Here is a 17,409-nt window from a genome sequence, read left to right on the forward strand (position 1 = left end):
GCAGATTGCACAGGAATGCGTCCAGGCGATATTCATTGATATATTGCATGAAAAAAACTACTTTAGTTCATTTTGAGTCTACTTCTTGTTAATAATTTCTACTTACTGTCTCATGCAATTTTAGATTTCAAAGAACTCTAGTGCATTCTTCTTCAATGTGGAAAAGAGAAGACTAAAATCATAGTCTGCTTAGCTGTTTCCCAAAGGGATGTGGTTCTAAATTCCTGTTCTAAATGCCTTTTCTAGTTCTGCTGCAATAGGACCAGAACTTCTGTCAGTATTAAAGATTAAGCCACAGATTTAAGAGCAGCACAAGAAGGTTTTTATTTCCTTTCTTGGAACTTTTGCTAATAATTCCTAACATTCAATTTTCTGGCCTGCTACTGGCCTGTGTGCTGGAAGTTTTCACGAGGCCATCTGTGATTACATCATGATCTCTTTCTTTATGCCAGTTCAGAGACCAAAAACGCCAGTTCAGAGACCAAAAATGCCAGTTCAGAGACCAATACCATACACGTAAGGCTCACTCACTTGCATCACCCCCATTTGCATCACCTTATATTTACTGACATTTCATTTGGCTACAAGGTTTTCCACTCAGTCTCTCGATGTTGCAAGGTCTGTCTACAACTCTGTGCAGTTGGCATTCACTTCTGTGATCTCAAAATAACTATGTCAACAAGCTTTCTCATCTCATTGTATGCCTCATTTTCTAAATCATTTGTGAACACTGAACAGCATGCTAGAGATACAGCTAGCATCTGAAAGACTTCTTTCCAAGTCTTTTGCTCAGGAGCAGATAAAATCTTTGGGATCCCAACAGGATGAAGGAGTCAGCACTGCACTTGTACGCGTTGCAGGCCCGTCATGGAGCATATGTGAACAGCGACTTTTAGCAACCTGACGTGAGCACAGCCACAGTGCTTCAGTGGGACGAGAAACAGCCCAAAATAAAAATAAAAGTAATAATAGTCCCACCACTGATACAACCCTCCATTTCGTTTTTCTATAAAAAGAAGTACAATTTTGACTTAGTAACAACTGATACCAAAAATTGTTGTTATGCTCTGGGAATTACTGTCATAGTTTGGTTTTATAATCCCGTAAGGTCCTGCTACAAGGGTCATTCTGGAAATGAAAGAGTTAAGCAGGAATGGTGGGTGGGAGGCATGGATTAACCAGACTTTTCTGGAAGAGACACTATCAGCAAAAGGTTCTCCTTCAAAAGGTAAAGTTGTGTCAACTGACAGAGAAGAAAACGGTCTATGTGCGACTACGGGAAGGCCAGGCAAGGCACCTTGCACACCAGGGTGCGGGTGCCGCGCAAGGGCTGGAGAACGGGCGGGGGGAGCCCAGTCCAGCCAAACCGAACCCAGCCAAGCCCAGCGCGAGCTGAGCTGCCGGGGTGACTCCAGCTGAGCAGAGCCGAGTCCAGCTGCTGGGGTGACTCTGGCTGGCACGCACACATGTGCACACACATTTTCTGCAGACTGTCTTGCGTTTTTGTTCTTGGCAAACTAGAGCAGCTTGGGAAATATTTGCAGGTCTGGCTATTTAAGCAGGAGCAGCCTAGCAGGGAGCACGCAACAATCGCCCAAGATTGGCTCGCAGCATTACTGCTGCTGGAGGAAGAAAATCATTTCCATAATAACTGTTTTGCAGCGTACCAGCTACGCTTTCTATCGCATTTCACCACCCAGCTGAATTGCAAAAACCAAGGGCAAACATGCTATTTTCATACCTTTTTTTCCTCCCAAGCCATATTGACACATGGACTCTGCGACAAAATGAATGCTACTGAAGCCCAAAAATATCTGCACTGAATATAAATATATTATGAAATAGCTTTTAAACTCTGCCCTAAAGCACGTTCTGATTGGCTGCCAATGATGTCACACATCCATAAAGCCCAATAAAACGCATGGGTTAACAAGTCTCATTTCTGTGTATGAACTCCATGCGGCAGGAGCACAGACCGTGCCAGGACAGGCAGGGGGTTAACCGGACCCTCTCTCAGGTAGTTAAAATCCTGCAACCTCAGGCCTCTGTGGCAAGAAAGCTGCACTGCTGCCTGTGCTCGCAGACTGATCTGAACCAGACTTAACTAAGCCCTGTTTACTTGGGAGAGAAGCCTTCCTAAAGAATACAGTAAATTGCTGTCAGTTTTTAGGTATTAACAGATACACTCATGCATATTCAGAGCAATTAGTTTGGTCTTATCTGGCAGTTATGACCTCACATTTCAAGTCAAAGGTGAACTAAGTATGGTACCCTTCCCAAACAGGAGCTTGACCTTCAGTCCTGTTTGAACAAACTGTTATTAAAGTGACTAATGTATTTACAAAAGCCCTAACAAAACTAAAATCTATAATTTTGGAAAACTCAAAAACTAATGCCAGAAATATCAACTAAGCCTTTAAAACATACTATTTTGGCACCAACTTCTCAAACAGTAAAATAGGTTAACTCTTTCTTACTTATGCTTACAGGTTGCCTGACAAGGAATACTAGTTTGCAGGTTTAGGTGTTTAGGTAGTTTTGACAAATGGAGCATTCTATGCAGAGAGAAATTTGCTGTGCAAAATACTAAGTGTGTGCGATGCTCAATTACCAGCAACCGATATTTGTTTCTTACTATGAATACAATTCTTGGAGCTGGCTTAGTTTCAAATATTATTAGGTAGATAGCATGTGGTGTTGTAGTAAGGAGTCTTACACATGAACTGAAAATACACTGAATGTGATCACCCTATTCTAGGCAGTTTTGCTGCCAAATGTGGGCTAATTTATATATAGCAGCCTGTTTAATAGTTTGCACTCATACTTCCAAAGCAAGCACGGAAGCAGACCACATAGAAATATGAAAATGTTTCCTGATTTGCTACATAAAACTTTATTTGTTTTTCAAATCCTTGTCTAAGGTTTAGGAACATTCAATAGAAATGAAACTGCAAACTACATGGTTCAAATATGGAGCTGCTATAAGGTACGGTATCACTGCAGTGCTCAAAGCAGTATCACAATATAAAAGGCTGTGTATTGCTATCTACTACTGTTCCTTCTGCCTCTCTTTTCAGTTTCACGTTAATGGCAAAAATGCTAAAATCAGTCAAAGAAAAAAAAAACCCCACAAGCTCAGTGTCTAGAAACCTCATGCTTTCCTCGATTACTCCTAAAGGATCCCTTTACTGCTGAACCTCAGCACATACCATCAAATATTTCAAGTGGAACAAATTCATTAACTTGTAAACACTACTTAACTAACTGAAAGCCAGTGACAGAAACCTAGAGCACTGCTAAATCAACTTCAAGCAGACACTGCATTTCATGTGTTAATACTTGCCATCTGCTCATGTTGCATTTTTTACCACAAGAAAAAAATGTGACTGCTGAGTAAAGACACTTCAAAAAAAAAAAAAAGAAACAGGAGAAACCTGGCCTCACTTAGCCATAAACTATGGGGTTATTTTTATTTATTTTTTACACACGCACACACACTCACTGTCTCTCTACTACAACCAGAAGAACCTATGTAAAATAGTCTCTTTAGCTACTGCCACTTTATAATAGCTATGCTGCTTTATAATAGCTACACTAGTAAATTTTTAAGAAAAAAAGAAAGTGCCTGTGCATGTTTGGTACTCCAGACAGCAAGAAATTTGCCTCGGGGAGAAACACTTTGTAAAAGAAGTGGGGGAAGGGTAATATGCTGGTAGACAGAGTGCGTAAGGGAACCAACGCGTGAGCGTGTGCGCGTGTGCCTGCGTGTGCGCATTTGTGTTGGAAGCTCTGGAAAAAAATGCTAGTCGCTACGGCTCCTAGAGGCTCCAGCACAGCAAAGCACCTTTCCTGCAACACAACCATTACATCATGCACAAAACTGCCTGCCAGCCACAGAAAATGGCCCAGCCAGGAAGGGATAGATACCAGCAGATGGAATGGTTTTCCACTTTGCGAAACACGTAATTTTTAAACTAATTTTTTTCCAAAAATTACCTTTAAAAAAAAAAAAAAAAAAAAGAAGTCCTAATTTCTTACCCCCTTGAAAACTAAAGTTGATCAACATTTTGCTCCAAAAGTCAGGCCTGTGACTTAGAGGATGCCAAGACATGGCTTTGTTTTAGTTTTGGCCAAAATGGTACTTCATTCGACACTCAGTGTGCTTCTAGTAATAATCCTAAAGAGCACTTAAGCATTTCAGTAATGCAAGTGAAAAGGAATTCGCTATGGCACCAGGTCAGCAAGGAATAAATATTTCTGAAGCTACGTGCCATGAAGTCCTGCTTAGCTGTTGCCAAGAAAAAAAAAGAGAAAAATTGCCAGATCTGCATCTCTACCTTTTAACAAGTGTCACGTTTTAAACGGGTGCTTATAGAGAAAGCATCCGATGGACCACTTTGGTGCGTGACATCTCAGTAGTATGCCAGATACACTGAGTAGCAGGTCCTGATCTAGATGGGCAAATTCCAAAGCAAGTTTCTTTACATAAGCTGTCAGGGAGAGGAGCTCATGTGGTCATGGTGCATGAGGTCGAAACCTATCTTCTGGAAGCTGGACAGAACCTTTTCACAAAAGTCACTGCACAGTGACTGTGCACAAACCCTGGCTTCAATATATGTCCCAGTTGTAATGAATGTAATGACCCCCGTGCATGAAACTTGAAATTGTGACTTCTGGCTAAAGATCTATCTCATCCATTTCCTATTACTAGTCCATAGAACTATTTTACCTTCATAAAACTATGGCATAGTGTAATTTCTCTGGACGTTGCCTTTCTTTGGATGTATTCCCAACGTTACCTACCATGATTTGATTTTGGTAAAACTTCATTAGCTGCTGGGGTCCTATTCCAGATAACTGGAAATAGTAAAAAAAAAAAAACCCTGTGGTTGTAACCAAAGTAAAGAGATGTCAGCCTATGTCGCACACCACTGAAAAAAGGACACTAACAGGCCATATTCATGCCACAAATACTTGAACACAAGGCATTCTTTATAGTGAAAAAAACCTCATCTGGTCCCAGATCCTTCATACTTAAAACTCATGCCTTTTTAATTCCACCCCAGATCTTTCACCAGATCTTTCCCCTCCACAAAGGAGCCCAGGTGTTTCTTGAATTCACTTAGCATTTCCAACACTTCACTCATTCTCACATTAATGAAACCCATATGTTTAAGTATTACTGTCCTCAGTTCCTTCCTTACTGCCCTCTTCCTGAGATTTGAATTCATTCTGTGAGTAGCTTTCTCTGCACTAAAAGAAGTTGCACAGATTTTATTAACATCTTTCATAATTTAAGACACCTGTGAAATTGCTTATTTACTTGAGACAGTTTTGATGCTAGGAAACAAAGATGTGCATCTCGCCTGTTAGAACATTCAAGTTCCTATTTTCAAAAGTATGTTGGACCAAGATTATCCCTTTTACAGCTACCCATTTAAGAGCTACTTCAAGAATTAATGTGGCAGACTGCATACATTAAACTGAAAGCTCAAAGAGAGAACAGCTTGCATTAAGACAGCTGCAGTGATTTTCAATCCCAGTTGGCTTCTCTGCCTCTTCTCTAGTGTCCCTCCACACTGCAGAAGCAGCGGCTAAACCACCCCAGTTAACAGCCCAGCATATGCAAGAAAATGAAACTTTGGTTTCACTTTACTTCAACATACCAACAAAAGATCCAGCCACTGTTATCTTCTTCACAAGAGCTTGGCACCCACTTTACCTATTTGACTTCTAGTTATTCCTTTTTTCTCACTATTGCCCTGTAAAACAGGTATTTATTCTAAACGCATTTAACAGTTACTAGCACGCTCCTAGATGACATGCAACTCTTCAAAAACAGGTCCCAAACAAAATCTGAGTGGAGGAAGTATGAACAACCACCAAGACAAGAGCAGTCATCAGGAAAATGAGTCACAGAGAAGGCCAGTAGAATCACCCAGGAGACTTTCACGTGTAACAGTCTCACACAGAAAAGGCAGAGGCACTGGAAGTGAGTTGATAAAATACTTTTTAAAAGTGGTGGGTATCCCGAGTAGGAACATCTATGTGGCAGCACAAGGAGATGGAAGAAAGAGTAGAGGAAAGGGGGAGTTAATTGGACATCTGTGTGAAGCTGGGGGAGGGCAGACAGGAAGGCAGTAATAAACTCCATGAGCAGACAATGCCACAGGGCCAGAGTAAGACTCTGGCTTTACTCGGAGCAAGAAAGTAGAATCCTCATTTGTCAGAGTATGCCTGTGTAAAAACTGTAACACCTTCTAACTGACCTTGCTTACCCAGGGCATTTTGAAGGAGAACAGGCAATTTAGTAACAGCAATGTGGCCTTTAGCAGCACTGGGGTCACTTGTTAAAAAGGAGAGAAGAAAAAATTTCTCCAGTATCTGACTCTTCACTTTACGTCTCACCTCGTACAGAAATTATCTCAAGTACTTTAGTGAAAGCTAAGATTCAGACTAATTTCACAAACAACACTATTTCATGGATCACTTTGCATATGAGTTGATAGCTGTACACATACTTATGGTTAACTTTATTTGAAAGTATTTATACAGGATCAAGATCTTTATTTCCCAAACAGCCTTCATATTTCACTCATCTTAATCTATAAATGTACTTCCAAAAAAGTAAATCTGATTTACAATAAGAGTGATTTATATGAGAGTTCCTCCTGTTTGAGTATCACTTTAGGATACTGTGAAAATCCACAAGCTACTATGTGTTCCATATTATAAAAGCCAAATCAGAATAAACATTCCTTTCCAAAATTCCCTCATGCCAATTTCATCCAAATTTTAACACAGAATTTACTCTGTGTGGAATATCTGGAGTCAGGATTTTTCTATTGAAACTTTTTACTACCTCCTAGTATCTTCTTGGGTCTTATACCAGTTTATTCAGTTATAAAATGGATTCTTTGTTCACCTGTTTTTTTTTAATCCTTTAAAAAAGGAATTCAGGTGGAAAGCTGATGTGTTACAATAGTTCAGCAAAGTTTCATGCAGAGAGAGTCTTCTACTCAGGGTAGGACACTTCAGTGTAGTGCAGGCCATACTGTGGATTTATGGTACAACCATAATAAAGTCGTTTTATTTCTGTACATCTCCAGCAAGATGGTGCATGTGTTTCCTTTTGCCCATTTGTGTGGTCTATTTAAGCAGAAAACAGTTTGCATCTGAAACTACTGTCAATCATACATGCTTCAAGATTTAGCACCCCGATCTCAGTTAAGCCATCTAACCCCCACTGTAAATTATGAAAATTTTTTTTAAGTAAAATGTTTGTAAACAGAAAATAATATTAAAGGTCAACTTTTTTTGTGCAGAAGTAAAAATAGGAACAAAGTAAACAAAGAAATTTTTGCTTTTGTCACACTGAGACCACAATTTCTACAGACATTCCTCTGATGAGACACCATTACAAAAGTATATATTACATGGTTACAGAAATAAGTGGAGGAGCATACCACGCTGTGGAGACAATAATCCACAGAAATATGGTAAAACAAAGTTCCCAACAAGCTCACCACAACTATGGTTGGCAAGAACATAACTTCTCAATGTATCACAACCCATTTGAAATGTTTAACCCTAACATCATGTAATCTCCAGTATGTTTCTGCATCTCAGCTAGAATTTAAAATGTAGCTGGTAGAGCATAAACTAAGAAAAACAGTATAGCCAAAGAGACCCTGAAACAGGCAAAACAGTCATCCTTTTTTAGTAAGAGAATTCTAATATTTTGGAAAATGTGGTTAATTTCTTTTAACACCAGATGTATAAATGGCACACCTGTAACAAAGAAACCGGGATGTTGTGAGAAAAATCCAGAAAAGTAATTCTGCTAAGAAAGGGACCGAACAGCACCTTTCACAATGTGCTGCTCTGCTGGCCCTAAGGCATTCATGCTAGAGACAGAGCAGCCAAGATTTAGCTTTTATTATTTTCTTGCTTTTGGGTTTCTAAGAATCAACGGCAGCACAGCACAGGTTTATGTACCTTGAACCACTGCGATTGTGAACCGTATTTTACACGCATTGTTTTGTATTTTACACTCATTGTTTGAGTGCACACGATCCTGTTTAACAATGGATACAATGGCAGCCTCATATGGAAAACAAATGCAAGTACAAACAGAAAATCTGATACAACTGAAAGCATCTTATATTGCCCCAGAAGACAAGCCAGTGCAGAGCTGCAATGTATACATGCAAATGCTTAAATCAATAGTGCAAGCTGTAGCCACTGCTTGCTGCATTCCTTACAGGAACAGCCAAAAGGAACATAAGAAAAGGGGAGGGTGAAGAGACATTTACCATTTATTTCACTGGCGCCAGCTAATATCTTTTCTGTAACTAATTCACTTTAACTCTGCACAGGGCAATGTTATGTAAAACATTTCTGAAGGAAGATTTTTTTCCTGCCTTTCAAGAGCAAGCATCAAAGCCTAGCAAACCATGTACCACAGAATATATTTAAAGCTCAACAATACTAACCAATAGAGTCACTGAAACTGAACTCTGGAGGAGGAGCTCTTTACATGCAGAGACTGGGTTTCTATTTTCTGGCACAGATTATACCAGCTTACAGAAAGGCAGTATTTTCCAAATCTTTACATATGTAGCCAGAAGCTTTTGTCGGTGAGATGCAATTATAGCTTAAAAACAATTTCTATGATAGAAAAGAGATGAGAGCACTAATGAAGGTGGCTTTCTGACAAATCAAGTTTTTCCTAACTGTTTTTATGCATTCATTTGTTTTCAGTACTGGAATTTTGCAAGAAGAATTGGCTCGGTCTCTTTCACAATATAAAGGGCCTAATCCCTTCCCATTAGAGAACAGGAAGTCAGAAGCCAATCTTAGCACTGATTAAAAAAAAGAATCTGGATTGTTATTTTAACTTCTTTGTTGCACATAAACTAGAGAAATTTTTTTTTCTGCTACCATTTCAGCATGATGGCTCGATTAAAAGCTGATGTCTCCCCTAAGTGGTACCTGTTTAGTACAAGAGACCCTTTGCACCAACCGCTCTCTACAGAGCAGCGATTACACTACAGTTTCTCCCCATCACTATGTATGTAACTCAGAACATGTGCTGCACAAATCCTCATTTATATGCCACTGTGCTGTCCTGCTTTGGGCAGTCTAACAATGATATTTCTAGTGCAAAGACTTTTTACACCTGCTCTAAGTGCATTCAAATAAAATTGGTTCAAGTGGGAACAGGCAGTATTTTCTATTTTGACTTCCATTCACGCACACTTGAAAACTGCATACCATTATTGTCAACAGTGTTGTACGTGTGCCTGCTGGATCCCACCAGCCAAAGCTCCCACTTCTCCCCCAGCCTTCCTGATGTTCTCAATACACAGGGGCATGCAAGTGTGCATTTCTACTCCTGTGTGCAGTGTTCAAGCCCCAAGCACTCTCATCTGCTCCTCCAGACCAGTGACACTGCTTGATGTCCAAGCACAGTGTTTGCAGCCTCTCTCAAGCTCTTCTGCTATACCCCAAACTCAGCAAACTGGCAAGAAATTCTGGCTTCACTTCGAGAACTATGCAGGCTTTCTCAAAGAAGCAGGGAATGAGGGCTAAAGCCATGGGTAGCTGAAATCTTTACTTCTGGGCCTACTGCATCCCCTCACTTGAATCTTCCCATTTTTAAGCGTTACCTTTTGCAACACAGGACCAGTGTGACCTCTCTGGGGCTCGCAAACCAGCTAATGAATCAGTCCTAATCAGAACTTAACTGGATCAACTTCAAATATAGCAGTAGGTAAAATAATCTGAACCAGGCCCCCAAAGTTCTTAGCAGACAATATTTAAGTACATGTCTGATTTTTTTATTTTTCTCAATACTAAAAAAATGGTTGGTAGTATTCAGCACTTGAAAATTAATGAGTTTTAAATATGAACATAGTACACCCCCAGTTTTGAAATACTCTGCTCTATTTTCTCTCTTCTCATTATTCCCATCTGGTACATTTTAGTAATAATTTAGCAAATATTTTTCTTCAAGGCTGTCAGAAAAATCTCATAGCATTTTGGAAACACTAAACATTATCTTGTGAAGTAAATGAGGACACAAAGAAGTAGCATGACATGTATGTGATCACACATTGTCAGTGGGAAAGACAGTAACAGAAATCCCAATATGTGCTTCTTTGGAGTTTTTAAGAAAAGAAATTGTTAATATATAGCAAATAGTGAAGCTGAAACCTACATCAAGTTACGTTTGAAGGATGATCTGCAACAGTTTAAAATATGCGAAGTCTCAATACAGGAAAGATTTCTTACCCCGATGATTTATTTTTGTTAAGATTTATTTATGAAAACTCAAACCCAGCTAGCTGTCTTCTACATTAAGCAAAACCTTAACTCTACATAGCTCCTTAGTCATTCTGAGCTTTCGTCTCTCAGAGAATGAATCTATTACCAATCTAGGGAGACTGCAGCCAGAAGTCTATGTCCACTTTCACACTTTATTATGGTAACCACTGAAAAGAACTATTAAGTACAGGTCTCTTTCCTAGATACTTTAGTCAGTATAACTCATCAAGAACTTTTGCTCATTACTGAGCTCAGATGAGCTGATACAGTCACACACAGAATGCTTCATATGCCATTATCAATTTCCCAGTTCAATTTGTCAGAATCTACCCGAAGTGTCAGGAAAAACCATTAGCCAGCACCTTAGCCAAGACAAGACAGCAAACCCCACCTCAGATAAGCAGCTGCTGCTCTAGAGATTACAATACTAGTAGAAAGAAAAAGACAATAAAAAGCCTCTGAAAAAAAAAATCTAACAAAGGTGCACCTTTTTCTTCATACCATCAGCATGAGATTTTTTTGGAGGTTATGATTGTATAAGCCTTTCCCTGCAACTACACAAGGGTTAAAAATTATTCATAAATAAATATTTGTCAAGATTCTCAGCCAAAGACATTGAAAGAAAATTTCTGGCTTTAAGAAAATGCCAGATATCACAAGATGCATGACAAAACAGCAAGAGTTGCTGACATTCAGTTTTTCTTCCATTGGAAAAGATACTAGTGGTTTTTTTTAAACTCCACATGCTGAAGTTTTCTAAAATAGATTTCCTGTCCTTTCTCTAAGATTGCTGAACCCCATTCAGCCAGGGCACAGATAACGTCTTTGGAGAAAAGATTTGAAATCACAGTTTCTCACATACAAAGTTCCGGCTTTACTGAAGAAAAGCTTTTCTTCCACAGAGCTGCAAACTTCACAAGAGAAAGTTATTTCCTCTCTTCTGTTCCCTCAGGAGGTGTTATATTCTTATAACCTGTCAGACTTACCCACTCATATTTGTAATTTATATTTAGTATAAGGTCATTTCTTTTCAAACCACCTCTGGATATTCCTAACACAAAAAGTGAATTCTGATTACTCACTTTTCTCCCACAGATTAGACACCTTTCCCAGTGTTACTGTGCACTGGAAGTCTATATGAAACAACTTTCTGAATACCCAAAAAACACAGCCGAAGATAAAAAAGACAAACATTATAGGATTTTGCTGCACCTTGAAATATAATTGCAAAACAATGAGGTTTCCCTTACATTTAAAATAGCATGCATGTTTAATTAAAAGAGGAAAAAACTTAGCTGAAATACATATACATGCACACACTCTACTCAGAGAGAGGGGAACTCTCAAGCTTTTTTACCCAGTCTGATCAAGGCTATGGAGAGAAGATAGACAAGTTGGACACTATCATTTTAGAACAAGTTAAACTCACCTACAAAAACGGTCAGGACAGTCCTAATTTTCAAATGGCAAAAGATGCCAAAGGGGCATCTCTGAAATGACATCCTACAGAACAGGGGAAAGGGGATGGACAACTAGAAAGAAACAGATTTGGAGAGAGTACAGAAACTTGGATAGTTGGCAGCGATCTCACTAGGTTTCAGGCACCAGTCAAACCAAAAGCGAAATTGCTGTAGAAATTCAAACTCCATTTATGTCCTTAAAGAATTCAATCCTTTCCTGCACACTTCTGCTAGAAGTGGATAATTCCTTACAAACACAGCTTTGTCAATCAGAGTCAGAATTTACAGTGAGAACCACAGTGTAAAAGTTATTAACAAGCAGCTGTACTGCATCATTCAAAGGTCCATGCAGCCAAATAATCCCTCTTAAGCGGTGACCAGTTGAAGAGATCACCTAGGGAAAGGTTTAAAGGGCAAATATACAAGCTTATTTCCCAGTCTTCAAGAATTTGTGGCTGAAGGACAGATATTTTGGTTAATTTTTGCTCCCCATGAATTTGTCTAATAGCTTTGTGAATATATAACACCCTGTGGACATAAGTTCTATGGCATATTAATACATTGTGTAAAGTAAGTACCTCCCTTTTTGTATTGTGAACCTGCCTGCTGATAATTTCATTGGATGACCCTAGTTCTTGAATTATAAGAGCGAGTGAGTAATCATTCTCTATTCACCTGCTCCACATACAGAATGACTCCATGAATCTCTATCCTGTCCTGTCCTCCCTCAGGCTGAGTCTTCATCTGTTTAGAAATTCCTGTGAGAGAACTTTTCCTTATCTGTGCTCATCCTTGTTATCTCTCTCACCATGCTTTCTAGATGTACTATTCTGGGGGGGAAAGATGGGAGGAAGGGGTAAGATCAGTACAGTAGGAAGCTACACCATTCCCTATTTATTTTTCTCTTTTGTTCATTAATATTATCATTCCAAGACACCTGCAAGCATGAATACACAATTACGCAATATTTCAAAATTTTTGTCTGTAATCATAAAGAAAAAAAAAAAATTGAAAACACTATACTGTCTTCAAGCCCAACTCAAGCCAGCTTCTGAGTAAATGGTCTGGCCTTTTCCACATTCTTATTGGTGTCTCAGTTACACAACATTATTTGTATAGGCAGACCAACCTTGCAAAACTTCCAGCTTTGATATGTTTTCCAGACTGGGTATCTGCTGCAGGTTTAACATGTTTGGAAAGTTTTAGGGAACAAAATGCAGCCAATTCAGATAATGAAATTAAGGAAAAGTATGTGTTGTTTAGCTCTTTTGAAAGTTCTGATGCCTTCATAAGCTACAGCAGAGATTTTAAATTGGCAGTAAACTGACCTCATAGCAGGGACATATTTTACCATTCTTATGAAAATATCACCAAATTTGGCCAAGTTACAACTCTTTACTGAGTCTATATAAACTGTGGTTTTCTAAAGATTCACTAGTGTTTGATAGCTGAAGATGAAATCAGTATGCACCATCTCCTGTCCACGCCTCTGTTAACCGGACTGAATATTCATTATTCTCTTTAAGCAGTTAAGGTTTGTCCTGGATCTGCAGAAACTGAACTGGACTTTTCCTGCAGCTGAAGCTTCCAGAGGTTGCTATGACACCAGACAAAAATTTGAAATGGTTCAGCTGAACATACCTGATCACCAACACCTGTGTATTATTGCCTACCCAGTATTACGCATACTGGCCCAGAAGCCCCTTGGAAGAAAATGAGGAGGGAAACATAATGGCAGAAATACAGAAGGGACAAAAGAAAGCAGGGAGGTAGTTGAGACTAGAACAAGGATCCCGACAGAGATATGCTAAGACTGAAAACATGGTAGATTCACATCGAGATGGAGAGGGAGGAATGGAAGGGATGAGTTCAGAAAAGCCTAGCTGGAGATTGTTATGAACTGCTGGGGAAATGACAGATTTAGAGAATGACCTGGGAGCTTAGAGAAGGAAAAGAGAGTGTAAAGGTAAGGGGTATGAAGACATTATTGGAAAAGAACAGGGACAGAAAGGATGAAGAGTACATGAAGCTTCCTTGAGTCCACATCAGATCTCGCTATCCCTGACTCTCAACATTCTTCTTCTATCAGCAAATATCTCTAAAACTCACTGAAAGAGTTCTCATCCCCCTCTAGTGCTCATCCATGGACGACCCTATAAAGTAATTTTTACGTAACTGACATAAAAACAAAGACTAAATAGAAAGAACAGTCTATGCTTATGTCTATCACTGCAAGATGATGTATAACAAGCTTCCTATTTGCATACACATATGTATATGCAAATACATATGCAAAAGAGAAAATCCTTTCATTCAGGAGCAAAATGTAGAGATCTTAAAAAATTACTGCTGGAACTATTCAATGCCTAAGCAGCAACTCTTAAAAAAAAAGAAAATTATTGAAAATCTTAAAAAATGTAAAAAAATTCCCTTTACAGAAGCAAACTGTAGCTAGTTCTTTTACACCACTTAGAATTAATAATTAAATATGCTGTAAGTCCACATTTGATACAGAAAGGGTATTTAACATCACTTTTCCACCTGCTGGAAGCAACTTTAAAAATACTCACGTTTTTAAATGACGAAATAGTTGCACACTGAAATAATTTGCAAACAGTATTAAGAAAGGTGCCATGGCTCTTCTCTGCTTCAAGCACTTGCTCTTCTAGGAAAGAAACATGGTGTGCAACCATTTTAACAAATGCCTATAGAGAGAGGAAAAAACACCTAATGAAAATTAAAAGCACCTGTGTTGGGTTTCAACATTATCCTAGCTAGAGATCAGAAGTCAAAGAAAAAGCTTTAACAAGATTTCAGAGTGCAGTATTACTAATATAAATATCCAAGGGGCACATACTCATAAGTAGACTACAGATGTTTACAGCCATGAGAGGAACCAGTGGTCATGACCTAAGGCTAATCCTTCTCCTTACCTGAGGGCAGTTTTTCTCCCTTTTCAGCATACAGAGTATGTAAGCACTTTCATAGTGTCTAAAGGTCTGGTAACATTTCAGCAGCGAGGTGAAAAGCTCTTCAGAAGCCATAAAGACACTGCTACTACCGGTGGGAGTAAGAATGTGGCCAAAGTGGTAGGAAGGAGGAGACAGCAGAGGAAAAGATAACGACAGGTAATTTTAGCTAAAAAAGGTCAGGAATTATTGACCTAAAACATACATATGTTCAGTTTCAGTTGAAATGTAAGCCATAAGGAAAGGCCAGCTAGAAAGAACACAGTATTTATTTGTTAAAATACAGGACAGTTTGTAAAGAGTTTTGATATGCTCTATTAATGATTAAGCTTCTTTTTTTTTTTTTTTGAGAAGTTGAACACTGCCCATTTTAGGGATGGGGAAAGTGAAACTGAACAGGTAATTTAATCGCCCAAAATGTACCAGTGGCAACATCAAAATTAAAAACCAGCAGATTCTCATCCTATATAACCATTACACAACAGTACCTTCCTTTTCTTGTACTCTTGGGAGGACAAGTTAATTTCTCCCTTGAAGATCCCCATGGATGTTAAGCTTTTAAATTTAAAAGTTCCAATTAAAACATTAACTACTGCTCAAATTGCCAATTTAATCTTGTGCTCTCAGATTACTGCTGTTACAACTGGTAATGTTAGGGAGAAAAACTGATTCCTAACCAATCAAGGTATTATCCTCCTTTGATAATGAAAAAAGGACTCTCAACAAAATTCTGCTGTATCATTCAAGGGCAACCTGTAGCCTAGCAAAGACTAGTCTTTTCTTCATATTCCAAATTACTACGTGCCTACAGTTGTAAGGGAATGGGGTCAGGAAGGTTTTTTTTTTCCCCTCCCTGTATTAGAGGGAAAATAGTAAGGAGCCCTGTTGCTTACCATACTTTTGGCACAAGTAATTGCTTAGAGTTTTAATTTTATTTTCCTGTTCAAAGACAAAAACACCCCCACACACTCCCCAAAAAACCCCCAACAACCTATAAGCATGGAATTTGCAAAAACACCTAAATGGGGGAGACACCTCTAGAAACAGTTGGTTTGGAACCTGATTCAGTTAGCCATTTTTCTTGAAGTGTACATTCAACTATGGCCAAATTGTCAAGTATGCTGAGAATCCGCTAGCTATTTCTTGGACTGGGGCACTCAGTTCTGAAAATCAGACAGGTTCTAAACAAGTTAAGAGTTGACTAAAATGCCTTGCCTCCATTTCCTGACTGAAGCTTTCTTCTGGTGCTGTGTAAGTCCATAAAATATCAAGTGGTTTGATAAGTCTGTTATCAAATGTAGGTGTAAAAATGCAAACTACAAAAAATGAATTGCATTTAAAGAAAACTTGCTGAAAGCTAAGTCAATTGTCCTGTCCTCCCAGAGTAATAAACCTTACCAGAGGATATCACTTTGTACAGGGGTAGAGCCTGAAGCTTAAGCACTGCCTATCTGGATTTAATGCCACAAACACTTGGTTTCTTTCACTTTGAGTCAGTTAAAACTGATTTTAAACATTACACAATTTATCTCGTCATGTTTTCATTATATTCCTCCCAGAGGCAAACTTGCCCTCAGTTGACACAAATTTTAACATACTGCTTACTAAACATGGTGAGGGCATCATCTTAGTGAGTCATACTGGCTTCCCTCATTCAGGATACAATAAACACCAAAACAGACACAACAGAAGATGGGAGCTCAGAAATCTCTCCACTGCTACATAAGATGATCATCAACAACTTAAAATGGGTATGTCCAGCACTGGATGTGAAACTTGAAGTTTTAAAGTTATAAATGATTTCACAGATACTTCTTCAAGTCACAAAACAAATTAACATTATTAGCATTATTATTAACATCAAAACCACAACTGATGCTTTTAATCTACCACTGGGAATTGTAGAATCCACAGCAATAAATTACTCAGTGATGTTCCAAAACCATAAACACTTATATGTGCTGAACCATGGGTAAGCATATTGATTTCAAAACAAACATAAGACAATAGAGAGCCATAAACATCTGCGTGCTCCATTTAAATACCTGGACAGTTAACCTATAAAACATATAAAAAGAAGGATGTAAATTTTCTAATGCAATGAACAAACCTCTAATTTATCAACTTTGGCATAGATGTGGTTCATTTCCATCACCTTGTCTTTAATGAGCGGAATGGTCTCATCCAGGATCTGTGATGTATCACTTCTAATCTGCATGAAAAAAAGTATCTCACATGAGGATGAATCTTGAAGAGAAACACTACACTATTTTTTTAACATCATTATTTTTTTCACATGAATATTTCAGAAAACATCTATTCAGAAAAGATATCACAAGGACCCTTTGGCAGTATGTTATCAAGTAGAGACTAGGAAAATAACTTGCTTTCTCAAGTAATCCATGAGATAATAATAAAAACCAAGAGTAGATGACAGGACTCCCATACCAAAACTGTAACCAAACGCTTCCCTCTTCTCCCCAAATTTCCACACTACCCCTCCCAAAAGACCATCTACTTTCTATTACGAAATACTGTAGACATGAGGGGTAATAATGGATTTAAAATTAAAACTGCCTCTATAGCATCCTTCATGATTTGATCTTATTGGGGAAGAGATAACTCACGCTACTTATCAATCAGTTTTTAGA

The 17,409-nt window shown here is 38.6% G+C and overlaps 1 protein-coding gene across 1 annotated transcript in view; it reads right to left on the bottom strand.

The window, feature by feature from the left end:
- BCAS4 (breast carcinoma amplified sequence 4) overlaps nucleotides 1-17,409 on the bottom strand; it is a 42,693-nt gene that overhangs the window by 12,158 nt on the left and 13,126 nt on the right. Inside the window, exons 3-4 of the mRNA XM_059827416.1 lie at nucleotides 16,869-16,970; nucleotides 14,360-14,494 (exon numbers count right to left, since the gene is read on the bottom strand). Coding sequence (XP_059683399.1) covers nucleotides 14,360-14,494; nucleotides 16,869-16,970 — 237 coding nt within the window. The remainder of the gene's footprint in view (nucleotides 1-14,359; nucleotides 14,495-16,868; nucleotides 16,971-17,409) is intronic.

This window comes from Gavia stellata, chromosome 20 (genome assembly GCF_030936135.1).
Source record: "Gavia stellata isolate bGavSte3 chromosome 20, bGavSte3.hap2, whole genome shotgun sequence".
Classification (NCBI taxonomy): domain Eukaryota; kingdom Metazoa; phylum Chordata; class Aves; order Gaviiformes; family Gaviidae; genus Gavia; species Gavia stellata.